Below are 26037 nucleotides of genomic sequence, written 5' to 3' on the forward strand. Positions count from 1 at the left end.
GTTGGGCTCTTAGCAACTGTTCTCGGTTCAAGATTTGGGGCTCAGCTGGGTAAAATATCCATAGTTATATTTCTCCAAGTGTGGTTCTTGACACACTTGCCTCATAGTCACTGTGGGCTGATTCTGGGGCTGTATCCCAAACCTATTAAGCCTAGATATTAGGAAAAAGGGAGGGGAATTGAGGTGGGAATCTGAATTTAAACCCACTCCTCTTTAGGTGATATTTATGCACACTCAACCTCAGGAATGATTACTACATAAAATGACCTGAGAAGGATTTGGAGGGTAGTTCTTGGAAGTTACCAATGTTTCTGTGGCACCCACTATTAGTAGAACAAGTGAGTGGGGAGAGGAAAGTGGGGTGTTCCAAGGTGTTATGGGTTTTCTAAATGCATGTGGACAAGTACTCTTTATTGGAAGGAAAGTGAAGAATAATAGAGTTAGCACCATACAGAATTAGATGACACTCAACAGTCACATCTTTGTTCAGTTAATGCCTGGATAATTGAGAGTTGATTGGGCAGGGACATATAATGATTTTGTGTACATTACAGACTAGGCTCGCATCCATGTTTCTTCTAAAGAGAACACCTTCATCTCCATTTTGGCATTGCCTTTATTTAGAGTGAAAATAGCCAGTCATCCCTAACATATTTGGGGTTTTGTGGTAATTAAGTCTGTAATAGGCACTGCATAATGTCATTCAATGGTTTTACCCAAATATAACCCTACTAATTAAAATGAGGATATTGTGTTTATTTTAAGAGATTGGTTATAGTGTTCTTTTTTCAAACACTGTCTCTATGGAGTAAAGCAAGGTCCTGTGTTTCATTGCTTTCCAGGCATTCCTAACAACTGTTGAATGGATTTTGTTCCACAAGTTTCTTTGGAAGTCTGTTTAGAATTCAGATTGCATTTTCCCAGGGATACAATATTCTGCTTGTGGGTCAGGTTCCCAGACCAGCTGGCAAAAGTCTGTTTAATCAGAAGTGGATTAGAAGGACAGTCCTGTAGCCCCTAACCAGAATTCCTGAAAGTGATTTTAATGGGGAAAAGCATCAGGGTTTAGACCTGTGATCCTAGGCACACATCCCAACTTTACTCTCTGATCGCAATTACAGGGATTTATTGTGGGAGGGAGCAATTAAGACTCCTTCACAAGATCTCCTAGGCTTTGTGTGGTCTGGCTTCTATTCATCTCTCCAGTATCATTTCTCACCATATTTTCTTTGGCATTCTGTATTATCCAGGCAGAGGAACTACTTGGTGTTCCCCAAATGTGTCTTTGTAATCTCTGGACCATTTAAACCTTATCCATGCCTTCTCCCTTGCCTGGAACTTTCTCCCCTGACCCTCTGGCCCATTAACTAGCATCTGTGTTTTAGGCTTTCAAAACTCTGATCAGTTTTTACTATACTGTGATTTACATGCTTTATGTCATTTTCCAGAACTTAGCATAAAGTATGTGGCAGGTGAATGAGTGATCTAGTCCAGGGGTTCTCAACCTTTTTTTGTAACTGCTCTACACATGATGGATGGTCTTTATGTGCTCAGCAGACTAAACTGAGTTCCACATCAGCAAGGAGATAATATTTAACTTATGCAGAATTTCTAACTGCTGGATCTGTAATTCAAGCCTTTTCTCTCTGACTCCAGAAGACATATAGCAATGCAAGTGAGAAAGGGTATCATTGTCATATGAATGAATATATATGCAAATAAATTGCAAACCTCAGTACCTTATTATTCACAATAAATTAACTTGCCTCATATCTTGCCTGATGAGATATAACCGTGAGCTGCTAAACCATGCGGAGAACACCCAATCTGATGTAAACCTCTTCTTTCTTGTCTGTGGGCTCAGATTTCAAGAGGGCCAGTTTTTGTTTTTCGTTGTTGTTGTTGTTCAAGTCCATACTTCAGTTAGCAGCTGTTCTGGGATTATAATAACCTAAGGCTTCTGACTCCCAGCATTTGCATTTCCTTCCAGAGCCAGACATTTCCATAATTCAAGTCTAAATACATTGGAACAACTTATCCATCTGTGGGTATTTGAGGCAATCTCAAATCACTTGACCGGGGCCACTACCGATGGTGTACAGGGGACAACAGGAGAATGAAGTAATGCCTAAAGTGCCTTCTATAATTTAGGTTTGCTTCATTTAACGCTGGACCTGGAGGAGAGCTAAAGGAGTATAGCTTACCCATGGCACTGCTTATAGAATTTACACATGACAGATGGCTTTTCATTATTCTAGGATTTCACATGTGTAGAGTGTAGAACATAACTGAATGCTCAGTGGGTATTTCTTGATTGTGCAATTTGCTAAAATCCCTCTGCTAGTATATTAGTAACACTGTTTTAAATTTTCTAAACCATTTGGCATTTAATAAGCATGTGGTTTGATAAATGATGTTATTATTCATTTTAGTAGTGGCAGTAGTTTTATGTAGTCCTGGCAGAGCTAGGAGGAGGCTCGCAGCCCTGCCTCAGCTATTGAAAATTACATATGATAGGTTAAGTATGCCTATTCTGAAAATCTGAAATGCTCTGGAATCTGAAACTTTTTGATGACTTGATCCTCAAAAATTTTAAGATGTAATGCTTGCTTTGGCAGCACATGTACCAAATTGGAGCAATACAAGAGAAGATTATCATGGCCGCTATACAAGGATGACATATAAACTAATGAAGTGTTCCATTTTTAAAATATATTTTCTAAAGAACTAGAAGAGAGGAGTTTGAAGTATACTAATGGAAAGAGATGATAATATCTGAGAAGATGGACATGTTAATTACCATGATTTGATCACTACACATTGTGTGTATATTGAATTATCACTACCCTGTAAATATATACAATTAAAATAATTTTGAATGGGAAAAATGAATATATAACACCAGGGAAAAAGTTGCAGATTATGGAGAATTTTGAAATTCTGCTTTTGAATATTCAAATTAGGGATGCTTAAGCAGTAAATTCCATACAATTATTCCAAAATTTGAAAAAACCAAAGCACTTTCTGGTACACAGCATTTTGCATGTGAGTTATCCATCCTGGACCTTGAATACCTGTTGCCGAGTGTTATTTGCCTCCTCATTGTGGTTCTTGGGAGTTTCTCCTGCTCATAGTAGACTCTGCCAAAAGAGTGATTTACATACAGCCTAATGGATCATCTTAGAGTTAAAAGGCATTTAGGAGAAAGACCCATGTGATGAGAGGAAACATCAGTAGATCCAGGAAGAAGGGAAAAGTGCTTTTCTGCATGTAAGCCTGGGACTGAGTATTGGGTTTTTTTTTTTTTTTTTTTTGCGGTGCTGGGGATTGAACCTAGGGCCTTGTGCTTGCAAGGCAAGCACTCTACCAACTGAGCTGTATCCCCAGCCCAAGTATTGGATTCTTGTGGTAGGTTTGTGACTGGTTGCAGGATGGCATGGCTCTCGGCTCTCCACCTGGCTTCTGGTAGGACATACTCCAAGACTGTCACCTCAGGCTGTTTTTTTCTCCCTGTACTAAAGAAAATATCTGACAGGTGACAAATTAAAAAGATCATAAGCACAAAAGTGAGCTTCAAAGGCTTGTGAGAGCCAAGCATCCTCCTATCAGGCCATGCAGAGTCCTCAGGCTGGTTAGCAACATTCACTGCACCTCTTTTAGGTAATATATACCTTTGTATTTCTTCAAACCACCAACAGTTTGCTCCATCAGAGATCTGCTTGTATGCCCCTTCTTTAATGTCACTCTGGATAAACTTTCATTTGTCTGGGCTCTGGGAACAGTGTCAGTGTAATAGGGTTGTTCCTGAAGTCACGCACTTCCTTCCTCCTTGTGACAGCCAAACCACCAATCTCTGGGTCATTTGCATCTGTCTCAATTTCTCTTCATAACGTGGCAAAATGCGTTACAGTGTTAGGTACAATTTGAAACTTCCTGGAGTGAAGCAAATGTGAAAAATACCATAATTTGAGGCAGTTTTCAGAAAAGAGCTCCTTCTGATATAAAAAGGCTATTTTTCCTTTCTTTTCTTTTTTTTTTTCCATTTATGCCTCATCACATTTTGTCCAATTTGAGCTCATCGCTGGCTGAATTTTCCTTTTGATGTCTGCTTTCTAGAATAGTCCCTGCCTAGGAAAAAAAAAAGAGAAAAGAAAGAAAAAGGCTAACTTCGATGCTTTCAATTTGCAGCATCCCCAGCCCTTTCATCCATCTCAGAGCTTCCCTGGTTGGGAACAAAACCCAAGCTCCAGGGTCAGAGCACAGACGAGGAAGAGCCCTTTTTAAAAATCTAAGCACATGCGGATTTCATGTTTCATTGTCATCCAGCTTTGCAATTGGGTCAGGTACACGTGGGGGAAGAGAGAGGAGTCTTGGAGGACAAAAATGGGTTCGAAACTTCTCTCAAAACAAACATTCCCATTTTTTTTTCATAAATTCCATTGAGAAGAAATCAGGTTTTTAAAGGTTTAGTTTGTTAATTCCGGGTTGCTTTCAGCTCATAGGGCATCTGTGTCAAGATCCCCAGTTTGAGAGCTGAGACAGGAATTTGATGTGCTAACATCTCGTTTTGCAGTGACTACTTACAGAACTCTATACTTTTTCCTCTGGCTTCAAATCATAGAAGACCTATCTCTTTTGTGCTCCCAGCTTGTTTGTTGTCTTGGTTACAGACTTCATTGGCCTGCCTTCCTTTGAGGGGAATATACTGTTTAAAGAAGAATTTTAAAAATAGTGAGTGAAGCCTCTTTCTCTAAGGGTACTGGGTTATTAGGCAGAGGTTGGAACAGTGATTTGCAAACCTAGTTATATGTTCAAATCACCTGGAGTACTTTGGAATACGGAGGCCTCAGCCCAACTAGATGAGTAAAGATCTTGAGGTGTGAGTCTCAGGAATTGGTAATTTTTTAAAAAGCTAAATAAAATACCGAGGTGCATTCAGGATTTAGAGTCACTGAGTTTTACAGCACAGTCAAGTAGCTGGGTTCTGGACTGTTTGAGACAGGTAGGGGAAATATGAAAACCTTTTCCATACCTTAGTTTTACCTGCTTAGAAGAGGGGACCTACAAAGCTGACAATTTAAAGAGTCTCATTGTGACCCCCCTGTCATTACTGATGCATACAAAAGAGGTGCCTTCTCTTCAAAAAGTATCTAGTTACCCAGCTGGCATGGCATCTGGGCTGTAGCAGTGGCTTGAGGCAGTGTCAGGGATTAAAATAAATCTTTCCAGTTGCTTGAAGAAGGATTATCTGTGTGGAGCAATAGTAGTTCCTCTCTCTCCTGCATGGTTTGTTCAGAACTTTCCAGATTTTCAAGCCTGTTCCAACTTTCAGCCAACTCCCTTCTCGTGCCCTGGGTGATTAGCAGAATTAAGCTCTAGTTTTTCGAGGGAGAAACTGCCTTTTTATAGTGTTTTTCTAACATAAAAGGAGTACATGCTCATTATCGAAGCCTGAAGACATTATAGGAATATGACCCATAGCAAATAAAAGTGCCCTAGAACCCCATCTCCCAGAGGTAACCACTGGAAGCATATTTTCCCCCTCTGAGTTTTTTTCCCCGCACATGCTAAACATTTCGTGTTTTTATGCTAAAGATGAGATCATCTATCAGTGTGTACATTTTTAAATTGGTGCACTACGTACTTTTTTTCTTGATACCTTGGTCATCTTTCCCATGTAAGCATGTACGTATCAACCTCATTCTTAAGGATCCCTCAGTTTTTAGGATTTTAGTCACACAAGGGCACCGTCCCCTTCTCCTTCCCTCCTGTAATTCACTTTCTTATGGAAAGGTTTGAATTTTGCTTGTTTTAGCTTCAAATAGAGCAGACCCATCTTATTGCATCTATTTATATTTGGTTGTTAAAAGCTTTAAACAATTTGAAAGGAAGAGTGGCATGTATGATTCCCTCTAACCCTTAATCCTGAATCGACTAGTTGCTGTCCCCATAAACCACCATTACCAGTTTCTTGGGAATCTTGAGAGGTACTCTGTTTAAATAAGACAGATAAGTGCTTTATGTTAGGTAACCAAGTATATCCATATAGCATAGAGATACCTGTGTGCCTCATTTATTCATTCAGCAGATATCTGATGAAGATCATATATGTTCCAGTGACTGTGTTAGATTGTGGATCAATAGTGAGGAGCGGCACTCAGCCATATGCTCCAGGTGCATACAGTCCGTGGGCAAGATCAACATTTAAAAAAAACACAGCCACATATAAATGAGAACTGGTGATGCACACCATGAAGGAAAGAACAGAATTTACCTGCTACTTTTCCAAATTAGTGAATGGCAGAATCTTCTTTCCTAATTTTTTTAATATAGAGGTGTGGGTGGGAGATCAGCCACAAAGACACAGAAGCAAAGACTTAATCTCCAGCTCTTCCTCTTGCCAGAAGTTTTCACCATTTTTTCCCCCACCAGATTTTCTTCTGACTAAATGGCCCACTGAGAGGTAGGGTGCCACCCAGCTTCATCACTATTGATCATGTATTCCAGCCGGTGAGCTGCTCGAAGACAGGAATCGTAGCCTGCATTTCTGTGTGTGCCTAGACCCCTGTAAGAATGAACCGTTGCAGGTACTGTGCAGTGGCTGCATTTTTGGCAGTCTCATGTTACACCTTAGTGACTCTGCAAGTGGCATGCATTTGAATTCGTGTTTTAAAAGATGAGAAAACTGAGCCCTTACGGAAGTGTCAAAAAACATGTCTTCTTTGAAAGTACACCTATGCCATGCCACTCCTCACCCTCCCAGGATGCTCACCAACTTTGATCATAGTCATATAGCTAGCTTCTCTGTGCCAGATGCCTGCAAACATTAGCTGCCCACGTGGCTGTGACCCTGACACAGTTGGTCGCCTTCCTGCAGGGAAATGGATACCATCTCTCCCTCCCTCTCACAAGTTGGTCTAGGCTCTTTTACTTCAGAGTTTTCTCGAAGAGTTTCAAGGCAACCAGGTCATCCTGTTCTAAATATTTTTCTGGGATGGAGGTCAAGGCAGCAGCATGATCTTCTCTTAAATGGGTCAGAGGAAGAGGACTCCTGTGGCTCTCCAAAAGCTCAAGCCTTTTCATGCTCACTGGATCCTCTTCCTTTCTCTTCTAGCTTGTGTCCTGGGTGGGGCTCTTGCCAGGGAGCAGGGCATACTGGCCCAGGTGTCCTGGGGAGCTTTTCTGTGTCAGACACTGCAGTAGGCACTATGGGGAGGGGTGGGAAGAGGGAACTCAGCAAAAGGCAAATTATCCTCTGATAAAGAAGTGGGAGTGCTGTCTGCGAACCTGACCATTAGAGTCACAGTACATGACCATTAGAATCACAGTTCTGCTTTACTTATTTGTTGTGGGACAAAAGGCAAGTTACTTAACCTTTGTGTAGATCACTTTCCTCATTTGTAAATGGTAGTGATTTTATCACTTATATAATATAATTTGTATGGGGAAAACATGAAAGAATATATGTAAGATGCTCACTACAGTGCTGGGCCCACAGTAAGTACTCAGTAAAGAAAAGTTGCTGCTGGACGCCATGGCACATGCCTGTGATTCCAGCAACTCGGGAGGCTGAGGTCAGAGGATCACAAGTTCATAGCCAGCCTCAGCCACTTATAGGGCTCTGAGCAACTTAGCAAGACCTCATCTCAAAATAAAAAAATAAATAAAAATGACTGGGGATATGGTTCAGTGATTAAGCACCTGGGTTCAATCTCTGGTCCCCCCCACCCCCAAGAAAAGGTTGCAGCCCCTGTTATTGTTATTATTCGGAAGAGTCAGAGTAATCAACAGGGGTGGGTAATAGGGGAGTGGAAATGACCAAAATATGTTATGTGCATGTACAAATGTGCCACAGTGAAACCCATTAGTCTATATAATTAATATGCACTAATAAAAAAGAAATCAGAGAGAAGAATAATCAACAGAGGGTGGGTAATAGGGGAGTAGAAATGACCAAAATATGTTATGTGCATGTACTGATGTGCCACAGTGAAACCCATTATTCTGTATAATTAATATGCACTAATAAAAAAAGAAAAAATTATGATAGTCCTCTTTATCCACACTTTCCTTTCCACAGTTTGTTATCAGTCAACTGTGTGGTCCAAAAATATTTCATGGAAAATTCCAGAAATAAACAATGCATAAATATGAAATTATGCACCATTCTGAGTAGCATGATGAAATTGTATGTTGTCTTGCTCTGTCCTGCCTAGGACACAAATCTTTGCCTTCTCCAGCATATCTACACCTTATATGCTGTTACGCGTTAGTTATTTAATAGCCATCTCAGTTGTCAGCTCAAATGCAACAGTAATGTGTGTGTGTTGGGGGGGATCACATTCACATAATTTTTATTATAATCTTACTGTAAATGTTATATTTTGTTATTAGTTATTGTCCTTGATCTCTTTCTGGGCCAAATTTATAAATTAATCTTTATCATAGGTATGTATGTATATCTGTATAGGAAAAATCATTGTGTATATAGGAGTTGGCACTATTTGCACTTTTAGACCTCCATGAGGGTCTTGGAATATGTTCCTTTCAGATAAGGGGGTGGGGCAGCTGTACCCTATAGTACCAACAAGTACCAATGCAGTTCAGAAAAGGAAGCATAGGTTTGGGTGGGTTGTGCAAGGGATGTCTAGAGGGGTGCAAGAAGTGGAGTGAGATATGTTTGATAGAGCAAATATGAAACTGGAGGCTGAACTAAACTGGAGTGCCAACAAAAAGAAACGAACCTAACGTCTGTCCTGTTGTCCAGTCCTTGGTGGCTCTCCGTTTTGGAGAGTCCCATGTTACTGCCGGTATGTTGGAAGTGCTAGGGAGAAGGGAGCAAGTTGGCTGCTCTGGCTGAGCTCGAGGGCATCTGAGCTGTGGTGGAGTTGGCACGGGTTTAACTCTGCAATTTGTTTCACAGGCTCAAAGCCAAGTTTTTATCTGCTTACCGGGGGATGTTGATTTCTAATGGGCTGAGTCACTAGCCCCAGCTTTATAGGAGACATATTGATAAAGCTCAATTCCAATTAATAAATGGATAATGAAAGTGAGACCTATATAGAAACAGTAACACTTATGTCTATTAGCCATTTCTGATATCAAGATTCCTGAAGCCACTTCAGCAGGTTTTGTTGGATAATCTAAAGTCAGACTCTAATGGAGTTGAAGAGTCTCATGAGAGTCCATTTAGGGATTGGTAGGCCAGGGAGAACTGTCCCTTTTTGCTTGTCCATACACCTTTGTATGTATGTCCTTTTCCCTCTCCCTAAATAGAGGCACATCAATAACAATGTTTCTCTTGAATATTCCTGCTTTCTTTTTTTCTTTTTGAGACAGAGTCTCATTCTATTTCCTGGACTGATCTTGAACTCCTGGGCTCAAGTGATCTTTTTGCCTCAGCCTCTCAAGTAGATGGGACTATAGGCGTGCACCCCTGCACCCTGCTGATGTTCCCCATTTTTTCAAATTCCTTGCAAAAATTGAGTGCTCTTGAGTTTCTTTTACATATTCTTGGTAAGACTTGGAAATCTGCCTATTTCTCAACAACGGTATAGTTAATAGTGGTTGTCTGATTGTTTTTTTTTTTCCTTTGTTTCCAAATTCTAGGTGTTTCCAAGCAGGGCTGCCACGAACGGTTATACACTGCACAACCCTAGGAGAGGGTGCCATTCACATAGACTATAATTGAATGGCGCCACTAGGGTTGTGCAGTGCACAACCTACACAGCTGTACTCGGCAGCCCTGTTGTAACATAATTTGATTTCTTCATCAAGGACAGGGTTTTGGGAGAAGTAGAGAGTGGCAGTTTGGAACTGTTTTCAGGGACTTCGTAAGGGGTATGAAGCAGTGAAATGCTGTGAATCAAGAAAAGAAGAAAGAAGTAAAATTATGCTTTGGAGGGATTATCCTCTGGCAGAGGCAGCTGTTGTATGGGAGAAACTACTTACCTTTATTCTTCCAGTAAGCAATGTTTTGAGAACCTACTGTGTAAGGGTTGAAGAACAGAGAAGGGTTTGCATAGGAGGAAACATTAGAACTGGGCCTTGTAAGAGAAGCAGGATATAAACATTTGAAGACAAATTGGTTGGAGAGAGCCCTAGGGGGGAAAATGGAGCAAAGGCAAAGGTAGGAAACTATATAGGGTATATGGGTAATGGTGAAGAATTGATCTTGGCTTGATAGAAAGGCAGGTCAGAGGGAGTAGTGAGCATTATTGATCCCCAAATGATGAAGGACGAAGGGGTGACCTGAATACCAAATCAAGGAATTTGAATATTTTTTTCCAAGTATAGGATTGAATGGTTCTTAATATATTCATAGGTATGTACAGCCAACATCATAGACATTTTTAGAACATTTTCATAACCCTGGAAAGAACCTGTGTTATCATTTAGCTATCACCCTCACTACCTCTCCTTCCTCCACCCCCAACCCTAAGCAATGGTTAATCTACTTTGTACAAACTCAATAGATTTGACCCTTGTACATTTTGTAGAAATGGAGTCCTATGAGATCTTTTTTGAGTGCTTTCTGGTTTTTTTTTTCCTACTATAATGTTTTTAAGGGTCACCCATATAGTATGGATCAGTACTTCACTCCTCTTAGCAGTAAAAAAATATTCTGTGTGGATTTATAGCATATTTTGTGTCTTTATTTGCTTGTTGATGAGCATTTGGGTTGTTTCTTCCTTGCAGCTATTAAGAATAATGTGCTATGAACATCTATGTATGAGTTTTTGGGTGAATGTAGACTTTCATGTCTCATGGATATAGAAATGGAATCTTTGGGTCATATGATAACTATGTTTAACCTGTCGGGAACTGCCAGGCTTTTTCTAAAGTGGCAACACCATTTTACATCCCCACTGACAGTGTGAGAGGGTTCCAGTTTCTCCACACCCTCGTGAACACTTGTAATTGTCCCTTTAATTTTAGCCATGCTAGTGGGTGTGAAGTGTGGATTTGATTGCCATGTCCCTGATGACTAATGATATTGAATATCTTTTCATGTCCATATTGGTCATTTGTCTATTTTCTTTGGAAAATATCTATCCAAATCCTTAGCACCCTTTTTAGTTGGGTTATTTGTCTTTTTATGGTTGAGCTTTAAGAGCTAGTTATTTATTCTGGACACCAGATCATTATCAGATGCATGATTTGTAAAATTATTTCTCCCATTCTTTGGCTCATCTTTTGATTCCTAATAGTGTCCTTCGAACCACAAAATATTTTAATTTTGATGAAGTTGACTTCATGCTTGTTTTTCCTGCTTGTGCTCTTGATGTCATATCATAGACTCCACTGTTGAATCTGAGGTCAGGAAGATTTATGCCTGTGCTCATAAGTTTTATAGTTTTTGCTCTTACATTTATATCTTTGATTGATTTGGTATAAACTTGTCTGTGATTGTTAATTAGGGATCCAGCTTCATTCTTTTGCATATGGATAAGAATAACTAGCACCATTTGTTGAACAGACTATTTCTTTCAATCATTGAATGGTGTTGCACTCTTGTTGATAATCAGTCATAAGGTTTTATTTCTGGACATTCTTTTATTTGTAGATGACACAATACTTTTATTCATTTATTTTTATGTGCTGCTGAGCATGGAACCCAGTGCCTCACATATGCTAGGCAAATGCTCTGCCTCTGAGCTACAGCCCCAGCCCTGGACTTTCAATTCTATTTCATTAGTCTATATGCCTGTCCTTATGCTAGTACTGCACTGTATTACTGTTGATCTGTGATAAATTTTGAGAACAGGTAATGGTCTTATTTTCAGGTTTTTTTCAGCTATTTGAGATTCTTTGCATTTCCATGTAAATTTTCAGATCATCTTGTCACTTTCTACAGTCACTGGGATTCTGATAAGTACTGCAATAAATCTGTCACCTGAACATTTTAAGAATGAGCATAACATGATCAGGGTGCTATTTTAAGACTAGGAACCTGGCAATAATATATGAACTAGACTAGAGGAGGAGAGAGATGTTGGAGACCTGGAGGTCACATAGGAAACTGCTGTAGTAGTTTCAGAAAATGATAGGGATGGAATTAGGAAAACACAGTGAAGACAGATTGGAGATAAACTGAAGTGGCAACATGATAGGACAGAGGCTGACTACATGTGGGAGGTTGAGAAAGACGGGAGGTATCAAAGATAGCTCTAAGTTTTGAAGATAGACTCATTGATTGACTGATAATACATTTTTAAATTTTGTTTTGTTAAATGATTTTGATTGACAGAGAGTTGTAAAGATAGTTCAGAGAGTTCTTGTATATCTTTCAACTAGCTTCCCCTAATGTTAACATCTTATATAATTATAGTACAGTTGTCAACACTGTTAATGTTGGTGTAGTACCACTGAATAAACTACAGACTCTATTCACATCCAGTGGTGTTTCCACTAAAGTCCTTTTTCTTTTCCAGCATGCAGTCTAGGCGTCCATGTTTCATTTAATTTTTCTCTTAGTGTCATCTAATCCATGACAGTTCCTTACTCTCTGTTTTTTGTGATTTTACAATTTTGAAGAGTTCTGGTCAGTTTCTTTGTGGAATGTCCTTAGTTTTGGCTTGTGTGATATTTTATTCATGAATAGATTGAGATTATACAGTTTGTTCAAAATTATCGTGGAGGGCTGGGGAAATAGCTCAGTTGGTAGAGTGCTTGCCCAGCCTGAGCAAGGCCCTGGGTTCAATCCCCAGCACAGCAAAAAAAAAAAAAAAAAAAAGTCACAGAAATGGCGTACTGATCTCTAGGTATCATATCATGGAGTACATGATGACATGTCTTATTCCTGCGATGCTAAACCCAGTCACTTACTTAGGGAAGTATCTCAGGTTTTAAACACCACTGCAAAATTACTGTTTTTCCCTTTCTAATTAGCAAGTATCTTACATACAAAATTGATAATACTTTCATCACTAATTACAGCATCTGTCAGCAGTTCTTGCCTGCAACAGTTATTTCTGCAGTGTTTGCCTTTTGGTGACTTTGTTTTCCTTGTTCCTTTTACCCTTCTCAGTTGGAGTTCTACTCTGTGGAGGAGTTGCCTCTCCTCTCCCATTTTGAGGAGCAATAGATAGGGAAGAAGTTAGGGAAATAAGATGACAAGTTCAGATTTAGGCGTGCCAGATCTAAAGTCCTATGTGACACCCACTTGGAAATGTCTAGAAAACAATTCATACCTGCATAGAATCAACAGTTGAGGGCTTGATACTTCAGCTAAGCACTATTATTCTTTTTAGTGCACAAATGTGGAAATTGAGGTTCAAGTGAGAAAACCAAGACATTGTGAGAGATAAAACTGGCGAGGCATCTGGAGACCACATCGTGGAGGGCCTCAATTGCCCTGTAAAGGGCTTTGGACTTTGTTCAATAGTTCAACAATGGCAATTTAAGATTTGCCAGGAGGGAAAATTGGGAATGAGATCCTAGCTCTGAACTTACTATAACACTGAATGCAGCTATAACATCATGTGTAACGACAGTGAGTCATCTAGTGTCCCAAATTAAATGAAATCTGAAAACCCAGTGAGTTCTTTGGGCTGTTGGAGAAAAAAAGAGTTGTTTTCTGGAGTTACTGGAGAAGGTCTTGTGGAAAAAATAGAACTCGTCAATGGCTTGGATGGAATTTTCAGTGAGAGGAGAAGAGAAAGGGTATCCGGTAAGGACGAGGCTATCAATAGCTCATACTCATTATTTTTTGGTACCAGAGATTGAACCCAGGGGCACTTGACCACTCAGCCATATCCCCAGCCCTTTTTTCTATTTTATTAGAGACAAGGTCTCACTGAGTTGCTTAGGGCCTTGCTAAATTGCTGAGGCTGGCTTTGAACTCCCAATCCTCCTGCCTCAGTCTCCTGAGCCACTGGGATTACAGGCGTGTGCCACTGCACCTGGCTCTAATACTTTATCCTTACATTGTACTATGCACCAAACCAAGTAGTTCAAGCATTCACTTCTCACATTTGCTCTATGAGATAGTACTATTGCAATCTGTATTTGACAGATGAGGAAACTAAGCCTAAGTGGTGTAGCATTCTCTCTGTAGGCAGCTGGACAAGAGAAGCTGAGTCATATATCGGAATGTTTTTATGCAAGCATAGAATTAGAACGGGTGAATTTAAATGAATTGCAAGTTTAGTATCAGCTGTTGCCCATGTAGTTCACAGTAGGGTTGGACTTTCTGTTCAAATGAGAATAATTATAGCTCCTATGTATTAAGGGCTAGGCATGTGCTAGGCATTGTGCCAAATACTTTGCTTGTCTTATCACAATTGATCCTCTCCCAAACCTGTGAGACATAGGTCCTATTTTTACCCCTACTTTATAGATGAAAATTCCTCCCATCTCTTGCCCAAGGCCACAGTGCTAGTGAATGGTAGAGTCAGCATGTGAATCCCTGTCTGTCTTGATTCTAAAGCCTGTGCTCATAAACACTTAGCAATACTGCCTGTCCTACTTCCTCCTCTTAACAGAGGTAAACTTGATAGTGAGGCCAGAAAACTTGATATTTATGAGCCTGGGTGTGGACATTACCACATATGTCTTTGAGGATCTCCTTATTGAATACCAATGTGGTTGGCTAACTCCTTTCCTTCTTTAGGTGTAATTCAAGCAGGTTACAATCTACTGTGGAAGAAGGGATTCTTTGCTTCCTTTAATCTAAATCCTTAAGGAAAGCTTCTTTGTAAGTTCCTTACACTGACAAAAATGGTAAATTCTCAGAAAGAAGTAAACTAAGGGAGGTACCAGTTGTACTGAAGACCAGTGATTAACCATGGAGTATAGGGAACATTTCTTGGAGAAAGTGATGCTTCATTTTGCATTCAATAGGTAAATAAGAATTAGCCATAAGATGGAAAGATGGGAAGGCCATTGTGAAATCATGAACAGAAGTAACAATGGTATAGTTTCTTGATGTTGGAGATTTAAATCTTAAAATTAAAATTAGGAAAACAATAGGAGACTCTAATTCTTGGGTTGTAAAATTTTCAAAATGTTATATTAAAGACATAAGCCAAATGAAAAGGAAATGACAAATACATCTGATTACATAAAGACAAAAAGGCTTCTGTACATAAAGATAAACACAAGCAGAGCTATGTCAGTGACAACTTGGGAATAATGTTTGCAGTAAATGTCATGTCTGTATTAAATGTTATTAGTATATAAATAACTCTTACAACTCAGTAAACAATGAACATACCAGTTGAATCATAGACAAAGTACACAGATGGTCACATCCCAAAAGAAGAAATATGCCTGGCCAATAACACTGTAGAAAACATGTTAATATTTCTGGTAATCTGAGACATGCAAATTAAAACAATAAACTGTGTGTGTGTGTATGTGTATGTGTATGTGTATGTGTATGTGTTTTGCCCTGAAAAGTAATAATTAACAACTGATATTACCTGTTGGCCAGATTCCAGTAGAAAACATATTCTCATTTGTTCCTGGAGGGAGTATCAATTCAAGATACTTTTCTAGTGTGCAGTTTAGCATGACAGGGCCAAAGGCCTTAAAATGATATACAGCCATGACCTTGGGTTCCACATCTAGGGATTCAGCCAACTGCTGAGTGAAAATATACAGAGAATACAATTGTGTCTGTATTTAACATGTATAGGTATTTTTCTTGTCATTTTTCCCTAAACAATACAGTTTAACAACTATTCATGTAGCTTTTATATTATGTCAGGTATTCTAAATAATCTAGGAAGAATTGAGATATGCAGGAGGATGAGCTTAGGTGAAAGGTAAATACTATTTCATGTTGTATAATGGACTTGACTATACTTGCATTTTGGTATTTGAAGAGATCTTAGAATGAAGGGATCTTAAAATGAAGCTATCAGAAATGAGGTCATAGAAGCATGTTGGTCACCATGAAGTCCATTCAGGATGCAGTTTGGCATAATGCATAAGATTGCCATGCTGGGAAAATAGGTGGAGCCTGGAGTGAAGAAGGCCTTGTCTGCTGCACACCGGATCGTGAGCTTTTTCTGTCGGTATTGGTGAGCCATGGAAGGATTTTAAACGACAGATCGGAGCCACATTTTAGACAGATCCTTCTTGCAGCAGCGTGCCTGGAGGTGGGAGACCAGTAAAGAGATTATCGTAGTGGTCCTAAGAGAGACGCTAAGGGCCCAGACATCTGAACATTAGGGGAAAAAGCCTTAGGACAGACTTTGGGCAGCCCAGGGAGTTGATTTTTCTTTTGGTGGGTAATGATCATATGCACTTGTCCTTAGGAACACTCAGATAACTGGGTGCCCACATAGGAGGCAGAGTAGAAGTACTGATGCTGAGAGGACTAAGCCTGAGGAGATTGTGGGCCAGGCCAAATACTATTTTTCTGTAGATGTTACTTTATTTCCTTTTCATTTAGTTCTTTCTTGCCCCTTCACTGCTTAACCTGGTTAACCCCATGTTGAGGATGATCTGTGTTACTGGGCCCTCTTCCCAATTACATTTCTCCTAGTACCAAGCACTTCTTCCTCTGAACAAAAGCTTTCATATTTACATGCTATGAAAATTGTGGTATATTCTGTCTAGTGTTGGGGTAGTGTAGAAGCGGATGGGAAAGTGAAGGAGGATGGCAGTGAACTGATATGGCTGGGGACAATCCTTTCCTGGAGAAGATAAGAGGGTATGGTATTGAAAGAAAACTGTGGATTTTCCTGGGGAAATTCAGCCCAAAAGACCTCAGTTTCAAGAATTGCAAGCACCCATAAGACCCGGGTATGAGTCAGGTTGGCATGATAATGAGCCTGCCTTTGCAGAATGCTGGACTCTGAAACTCATCTGCATAAGCATTTGCTGTCTTGTTAGGTTTGTGTTTGGGGATGTCTTATAGTATAGAGAGTGCATCTTAGGATCTGTTTGGTGGCATAGGCATGAGGCCATTGGGATGAGTTCCTGGGCCCCATGTGGTCAAGGGGCAGGGCTAGAGTCTAAAGAAGATAAACTTTGGCCTAGTCTGTCAGGTGTGAGGTGGAAAATGCATTAAACATGAAGTTAGGGAACATGGGGAATCTTCAGAAGGCTTGTCAGAACTCTCCCTCAGTTTCTTCTTTTGTAAAATGGGGTTTAAAACACAGTCTTGTCTACCTACCAGGCAATGCGAAAGTGGCAGTTCTCTGTAGTCTACCTGTGCGTGCCCTTTAATTCATGGGCTCAGCTGGACAGATTTTAGCTTGAATATAGAGTAGCAAATTGGAACTGGGATAGTCTCAGATGCATGCTTGTCTTCCTTGTTTGCACTTAAAAGTGTCCTCTCTTCCTACATTATTGTATCTCAAGGGATAGTTTAGATTTCTGTCTTCTAGTCTAAAACACGTGTAGCAAAATTTGGAGGTGATTAGAAACCCCCCAAGGAAGAAGGAAGGAATAGTCAGGCAAGAGCTGAGGTACTTGGGCTTCTAAATGAAAATGTTATTTTCACAAGGCTCCATTGGCTAATGACGATTACAGATGTGACCCCAGCATGAGAGAGCAGAGATATTCAATGCCACAAATCTCCGAAGTTGCTAGAGGAGGTATTAAGATTACTAAAAATGGAATGTGATGATTTGGGGGTTCTTTTTCAGATCCACTCTTCTGTGTGTGATTTAAAGATTGTACTCTCCATCTTGGTGATGGGAATAAATAGGCAAGATGAGAAAGGCCAAAGTGCTGATTAGAATGATTTGGTCACATGAAAATAACTATTGGAAACCTCATTTAGAAACAAGACTGGATTAGCTGCCTCTAAAGAAGTTAGCTCTGTGACTGATGGAGGATAATAGGACAACCAACTAGGTTGGAACTGGAGGCTCATTCCCTTTAGTAGGTTCCTGGATATCTGGCAAAGGGAAAATGAGAACCAACCAACTGGAGATACAGAGAAATTGGTCCCCAAGAATCTGCTTATCCCATCTCGCCTGTGGGTATAGAAAAGTAAGACTTAACTGTGAGGCCCAGTGTCGCATTTTTACTTCTCAGTTGAGCATCTTAGAAGTATCTGGGGTATTCCAGAAGCTCAGAAAGGCTACTGACTTGGCTTTTTAGAAATTCCAGACATACTAAGGACCTTTCCAAGATGGCTGGGGCCCCTCTCTCCTCTGTATACTATAGCTTCAGAATATAGCCTTTGATGGGCCTGATGCTGGGTAACTATGTGCAGCCTTCAACTTGGTCCTTTGCCTAAGGTGAGTAACTTTACTGCTGGAGGGGTAAAGAATACCACTTTATTTCTTTCTTGGACTGCTCCTAAGGGGTGGGCTGGGGAGTGGGGATAAGGTAATGTTTGGATAAATAAAATTCCAAGTCTACAATCCTTATCCCAAACCAGAAGGGATGGATGTATTTCAGAAATCAGAATCCTTTAAATTTTACAAAGTCAGTACTATGCATGTTAGAATATTTTACATATATTTGCAGGGGGTCTGGGACAGCATCCCACAATCAAATTATTATTTTTATGGAAAATATGTGAATATTCACCACAGGTGCAATAAATATGTGTAAATAGCCTCACCTCCAAGTCATATTTTGCTACCACATTTGCTTTGAAAAAAAAATACTCCAAATTTTCATTTTGAGAGCTTTTTGGATTTGGAGAGTGCCATTAAAGGATTGTAGACCTGTAATTATCCTTGGCTTTGTACTTTTAATCAAATTGATCCACAGGGGGAAAGGCACATTCTCTCTTGATGGCTTTTTCCTTGGAGGGGTTCTTTGATGAGGTATTGTGCAGGTGATGGACTCTGAGTCCTGTTCTTTTTAAGACCCTTTCTCTTCTATTCTTCTTTCTCTTCCTCTTGGCAGGCATTCAAGCTGCCAAGCAGGTGTGTTTCCTTAATGATTTTCTGTATAGAACCCTTTTCTTCTAAATGTAGACTCTGAGAGAACCGAATGTTAAAAACATACACATGACAAACCCAACAAGTTCATAATGCAAATAATACATATTCATCACAGCTCTCAACAGGATGGGGACATATATCAATGATTCCTAAACATCTTTGAATCCCTATAGGAAAAGGAACTTCACAAATAGAAGTTTCATTCTTTTGTCTGTCCCTTAGTTCTGCAGAATGGCCTTTACCTGTCATAGTTCAGTCCAAGATCAAACATGTGGCAAATAGAGCTTCTAGGAAGGGTTGAGCTCCTGGAACTTTTGTTAAATATGCAGATTCCTCAGGTTCCAGAAGTGTGCAATCAGAATACTTAATAGGAGAACCCAGGAATTTGTATGCTTAACAGCAAGTTTTGCAGCAGGGTTTTTTTTTTTTTTTTTTTTTTTTTTTTTTTGTCTCTTCCTGAAACATTTGAGTAAGTGCCACATAGATGAAAGTCAAAGGGCTGTGGGTTTTCAAAGTTTGTAATCCAGGCTTAGGTCACTCCAAGTAGCAGGGAACTGATTGGTCTCTTAGAAGGACAAGATTCTTTTAGTTTGGTTTGACCTGAGAGGAGAATGGAAGAGTAAAAATCACCTAGGCATGCTTATAAACAAGAGAATCAAATCAAAGGGAGGTTTGGAACCTGGGGGTGGCATTTTGATAGGGTTGCCACATAAAATACAGGATACCCAGTTAAATCTGAATTCTATAAACAGTGAACAATGTTTTAGTATAAGTATGTTCCATTTACTATTTAAGACCATCTTTTACTAAAACATTATTCATTGTTTATCAGGAATTCAAATTTAACTTGGTGTCCTGTATTTTTATTTGCTAAATTTGGCTGTGGTGGGTATTGATAAACCCACCTTCCCCCAGGATAGGCAAACCAGACGATATGTGTGTTTGTGTTTCATGCTCAGAATCTATTTTTACATGCCCTGGGTTAAAAGCTTCTAAGACTGACTACTTGTGTCATATTAAAGTTAAAGCATTGAAGAATTGAGTCTTATCACTTTCTCACACACATATTCTCTGTCTCTTTCTGTCTCACAGTCGTGCACACACACATGCATGTGTGTGTAAACACAAACATGAACTTTGGAAAAACACCTGCTTGCCTTTTAAATTTTTTAAAATTTATTTTTTAAATTAATACATCAAAACATAAAACTTTTACCATTTTAATTTAAAAAATTTTTATATTACATTTTTTGTATGTGTTAGAACTTTGATTATTTTTTGTATGTTATTAAAGTGATACCATCTCACTGTGTCTAGCATTTCTCTTGCTAACCATTCTTAATTCTTCCATTACAGATCTTCCTCCTGGCCTGTCCTCCAAGTCCGGGAGCTATCGTGGTCTTCAAGTAAGAGAAAATTGTTTTTGGCTCTGTTACCATTTCTCTTCAGTCTGTTTTGTCTATTTGATAACAAATGGTGATGTGCTGTGAACACCTGGGGCTTATATTACTTTGTCTCTGGGCTTCTCCAAGGAAGAAAAATGTGTGAGGGCCTGCCGAAACAGGGAAATTCTGTATGTGGAGATGTGGCTTTTGTTAAGCCCTGACAAATCCTTTATAGCCAATTGAAAGTTTCGATGTAGCTCAGTAGTACAGCTCCCATGATTCAATCCCCAGGACCAAAAAAAAAAGAGCAGGGAATCTGGAATGCTGAAATCCCATAACCTCTGTGAACCTAAGGTGCCTTTCTAAAAAATGGAGATGACAATAGAACTGCATCCTTGAATTGCTATAAGGGTGAACTGATTGATCCATAGAAAGGACTCAACAACAGTGCCTGATACTTATGTAAAAGTAATGAGGTAAGAGCCACTGTTACTCTAGAGACAAGGCATGTAGGTTAAGAGACTTGTTTTCCTTTATTTGGTTTTTCTGTCTTGTAAGATGTAAAGACATAGGAAGAACAGAAAAAATGAAGTCTAACACCCCACCCCCAGATTACAGACCTGAGTTTCCTGTACATAATAAATGTGAAGGGTACAGTCTGCTACAGTGATTGAAAGAAGGGCTTCAGCAGTTAAGCACACAGACTGGGTAGGGATGGGCCTCCTCGTTCATAGCTGTATGTTCTTGGGCAAGTAATAGCCTTTGAGTCTGTTTGCTTTTCTGTAGAATGGGAATAGTTGTAGTACCCACCAGAGGGAAGTTTTCTTCTGGTAAAAGGAAAAGAAAGGTGGTGGCAGGTTCATGAAGATTAAAGGGAGATCAGTAGAGTAGAGGAAAGGGACCATAGGAGGGAGGAGGGAAGAAAAGGGGAAATATTGGGGAATGATATTGGCCAAATTATATTACATTGTGTGCATATACATAAATATGTAACAATGAATCCAGCCATTGTATATAATTATAATGTACCAATAAAAAATATATTAAAAAAGCAAAAGAAGAGAACATACCACAAAATCGTATGGCCAAGGCTTGTTTCCTTGGAAGTTTTTGCCTTCCTAAATTTGCTCTTGAGAACATGCTGGGGGCCAGACAGCATCTTTTCCCTGAAATACCTTTGCATTATGATCCAGCTGCTCCACTGAGAATGTGTTGCTTTACATTGAAGGACATTGTTCTTGTTTTCATGAGGTTTTTTCTCCACAATTTTATGGATGCATTATAGTTGTACATAATTGTGGGATTGTTGTTACATATTGGTACATGCACACAGCGTAAAACAATATAATTTGGTTATGACTTTTTTCTTAAAATGAAAGTTAAAATGAGAAAAATATCACCTTAAGACAAGTCCTGACTCTTAAAAATAGCAAGCATCAAATCTATTAAAGTATAGATTGCAAGCAAATCTTGTTTCTCTAAAGGCAAGTTTCCTTAATGAAATTATCTAGAGTCCTGAAACTGTCATTTTAACCATGAATTGTGACCATCTCAGTTATCAAACCTTTTATTAGAGTTGCTAATGAGAAGCTGAATCGACTGAATTAATTTCATCTCTTTTGCCCTTCCCTGGCCCCCATTTTGGAGCAATTCGTGAGCAGTGAAATGGCCACAAGCCAGAGGAAGGGAAGAGGAAGTGTAAAGAGCTTGGCAGATCCTTGGATAATTGAGAGTGGTGTAAATGGCTTTCTGATTTACTTAAGTCATTAAAGTGTTAGGTAGGGGAAAAAATACCCCATTTGCTGCTTCAAATAGCTCTTTGAAATAGCCACTTAGTCTCTTGCCTTAGGTGAGTAACTTTCTGCTGGGTAAGGGTAATGGATCCTGATTTTAGATATTTGTTACTTGGATAGCTCCTAAGGGAAAAGGGTATTTAACCCTGTCCCCCCAACCCTTGATTTTCCAAAATGAGCTCAATTATTCAGTATAATGTTTTTAAAGTAACATTCATTAGTATTATTTCATTATGATGAAAGTAATAATTCATATCATAGAAAATACAGAGTCACAAAGAACACAATCAGCAACTCCCCTAATCTTACCCCCAAAAGATAATTTTGGTTATTCCCTTCCTTTTTTAATAAGCAGAGGTCAAATTGTATATTCAGGGTTTTCAAAATTTTTTTTAAGTTGTAGGTAGACATAATACCTTTATTTTATTTATTTTTGTGTAGTGTTGAGGATTAAACTTAGGGCCTCATATATGCTAGGCAGGTGCTCTACCACTGAGCCACAATTCCAGCCCCTGTATATTGAGGTATTTTGGTATCTTTTCTAAATTTAATATAAATTTTTTTTGGATGCTGGAGATTGAATCCAGGGCCTTGTGCAAGCCAGGCAAGCACTCTACCAACTGAGCTATATTGCCAGCGATATAAATTTTTATACATTTATGCATATGTATAAATACATAATGATTGCTGGATTTATTTTTTATGGTGGTCCTTTTCTTTCCTCTTTTGTGAGTAGCTTCTGGCTCTACCTTTCCACAGCATATTTCCAAACCAATATGTGTTCTTTCGTGTTCTTCTTGAGTATAGGAACACACACACTTGTGTACGTTGTAGAATATTTTCATCTTACAAATTAGTGATTTATGTATACCTTAATATATCTTACATTTTGCACTCAACAATATCTCATGAAATCTATCAAAGTGTATTGGTATAGATCTTATTCTTTTATAAAGCTGCAAAATATTTCATGGGAACAGAGTACTTTAATTAGTCATTCCCTTATTAATGAACATTTTTTTTCTTCCCAGATTTCTGCTGCTAAAATCCATGGTGAAATAAACATCATTGTGCATGTGACCTTATATACTGTTGATTTCAACTTGTAGATAAATATATATATGTTAACAGATGGTGCCATATTGATTTACAAATCAGGCTGTTGTAGTTTAGTTTTTGTTTTTTTTTTCTAATATATGAGATTATTATTTTCTGTATCTGTAAATAATAGGTGTTAGGATTCTTTTTATAATAGGACACCCTAATGGATGTAGTTCAAACTGAATTTCAGTATTCTTTTTTTTTTTTTTTTTTACTATTCAATTAAACTTATTCTTTGAATTGTCTATTCATATCTTCTGCCCACTTTCCTATGGATTATTCATACTCTTCTTAATTGGTAAGATATCTTTTTATCTGTCATTATTGTTTCCTTATGATATATCTATATAATTATTTTACACTTTTTCCATATCCAAAGATGATTCTCTTTATAACTTCTGGATTTCTAGTCATGTTTAAGATTACTTTATCAATGATGGGAAATAGGTGTGCTAGAGTAATATACTAACTTTTACTCTGTAAACTGAATAGCCATCATTGTCAGTCATTAAATGTCTAATATACTAGGGTCTGTTGATTCTCTTCCATTTTATCTATTTGATTTTTTTTGTAATTGGGCGTTGAATCCAGAGGCACATTACCACTGAACTACATCCCTAGCCCTTTTTATTTTTTAATTTGAGACAGGATCTTGCTCAGTTGTTGAGGGTCTCTTTAAATTGCTGAGGCTGACCTTGAACTTGGGATACCCCTGCCTCAGCCTCCTTAATCACTGGAATTACAGGTGTGTGCCACTGCACCCTGCACTATTTCAGTTTTTTATTTGTTTGCTTATCAAAGTCACAATGATTTGATTGCATAAGCTTAAAAATATTTTTGGCTATTCTTTGACACTTTTTCCTAAATAAACATTTTAAGTCATTTTAGTCACTGCCCACCAACCCTATTAGGATTCTAAATATAATTACATTAAATTTATATTTTAGTTTTTTATTATATAGTTATTTTAATCTAAGAAATAGTATTTCCATTGGTTCAGATCTTGTTTTATATCTTTCAATTAGATCTGTCCTTCTTATCTACTCTAAGCCTTTATTGATACATTTATTCCTCAAGAACAGCTGTTTTCCCTATTATGCATGTAATAATTTTCCCTTTTCCATTTCTAATTGATTCCTGCTAAAATAGAAAAATATTATTGGTTTCAAAAATATTTATCTTGGACTGGTGATATAGCTCAGTTGGTAGACTGCTTGCCTCACATACACAAGGCCATGGGTTCAAACCACAGCACCACAAAAAAAATTTATCTCATGTTTCATGTTACCAAATTTTCTTGTTTAGTTCTGCTAAATTTTATTTTAGTTTTTTCTTTCCAATGGTTCTTCTAGTTATTTCATTTTCTTGTTGCATTTATGAGAAACTCAAAGACAGAACTAAATTTTTAAAAGAGGTGCTGGTAGACTACCTAAATGTGATTATAAATTGAAATATTTTCTGTGTTCCTCCACATTTTCTGTTGATTTTTGTTATTTTTTGATGTTTAATTTACATATTTACTGAAAACATTATTTAAAACTAATTTCTGTATCTCATCAAATGCTTTCTCTACATCTATTTATCATGTGGGTTTTGTTTTTCGTTTAAGTTTTTTTGTTGTTTGTTGTTTGCAGTGCTGGGGATAGAACCTAGGGCCTCGCACGTGCTAGGCAAGTGCTTTATCACTGAGCTACACTCCTGACCCTCATTGAAGTTTTTGATACATTGAATTATGTTGATGAATTTTCTGGCTTTGAACTACTCTTACCTTACTAAAATAATCTACTGATCATAGTATATTATTATTTTGATACATTGCCAGAGTTGATATTTTCTTTAGAATCTTCAGTATGTAAGTGAGATTGGAGTATTCTTTTCTCAGGACCTTGAGGATTAAGTTATTGTGGCTATGTAAAATGTACCACTGAATGGTTTTTTGTCTTTTTCTCTGGCCTGTAATAATTTACTTACCCTTAGAAATTATGTATCCTTTAGCCGAGCACAGAGGCACATGCCTGTAATCCCAGCAACTCAGGTGACTCAGGCAGGAGGATCACAAGTTCATGACCCTGTCTCAGTTTTTTAAAAAGAAGGTGGAGCTGGGGATGTGGCTCAGGGTTTAAGCCCTCCTGGATTCAATTCCTTTTATTGCAGAAAGAAAGAAAGGAAGGAAGAAAGAAATTATGTGTTCTTTAAAGGTCAGATGAAACTCAGTCATGAAGCACATTGGGTCTTAGTTCTGTATTCTGTGGAGAGACCCATAATCACCTTTCCAGTGTCATGTATGATAATTTATTTAAATCATTTTGGCTCTATTTTAGACATTTGTATTTTGCTAGGAAATTCTTTCTTTTAGGTTTTTCAATTTGTTACTATAAATTTAGTTGTGTTTAGCATCTTATAATTTTAGAACTATCTCTTCTGTAGTTATGTCTTTGTTCTTAGACTTAATCTTGTCTATTTTCATGTTCTTCTGTATTTTAATCAGTTTGGTACATACCTTATGACTTTTTGGTCAGTACATAGAATCAGGTTTGGATCTGTTTTTCCTTTTTCCTGTATTTTTTAATGTTCGGCTTTTATCTTCATCAATTCCCCTTTCCTTTTTTCCTAATCTCTAGATGAGTATTTACTCCTTTATGTCTTTTTTATTTTTCAGCACTGGGGACCACCTTGCACATGCTCTCACACTGAGCTACATCCCCAACCCTTTTTATTTCACTTTGAGACAAGGTCTCACTAAGTTGCCTGAGTAGCTAGCATGATAGGCCTGTGCCACGGCACCCAGATTGTCTTTAATTATAATTTTCTATTCTCCTTTGTTCACTTAATGATGAGTTTTTCCTCATCTTATTCCAAACTCCTCACATCATTTTAAAATCAAGCTTTGCATTTCGA

General features: G+C 38.4%; 1 protein-coding gene and 1 non-coding gene across 9 annotated transcripts in view; both read left to right on the top strand.

The window, feature by feature from the left end:
* The window catches only part of Tmem164 (transmembrane protein 164), a 163293-nt gene that overhangs the window by 44729 nt on the left and 92527 nt on the right, over positions 1–26037 (top strand). For 6 of the 8 annotated variants that reach the window (XM_047536140.1, XM_047536144.1, XM_047536146.1 and 3 more), the window contains one exon: positions 20217–20266. The exons of 1 other annotated variant lie outside the window; for it this stretch is intronic. In XM_047536140.1, coding sequence (XP_047392096.1) covers positions 20217–20266 — 50 coding nt within the window. Of the gene's footprint in view, positions 1–15948; positions 18204–20216; positions 20267–26037 lie in introns of those variants that run through there. One more of the 8 variants, XM_047536143.1, reaches the window with a different exon arrangement.
* Positions 2607–2709, top strand: LOC124972722 (U6 spliceosomal RNA). The gene has a single exon (XR_007106513.1). It is a non-coding gene; the product is annotated as a U6 spliceosomal RNA (small nuclear RNA).

This window comes from Sciurus carolinensis, chromosome X, assembly GCF_902686445.1.
Source record: "Sciurus carolinensis chromosome X, mSciCar1.2, whole genome shotgun sequence".
NCBI lineage: Eukaryota > Metazoa > Chordata > Mammalia > Rodentia > Sciuridae > Sciurus > Sciurus carolinensis.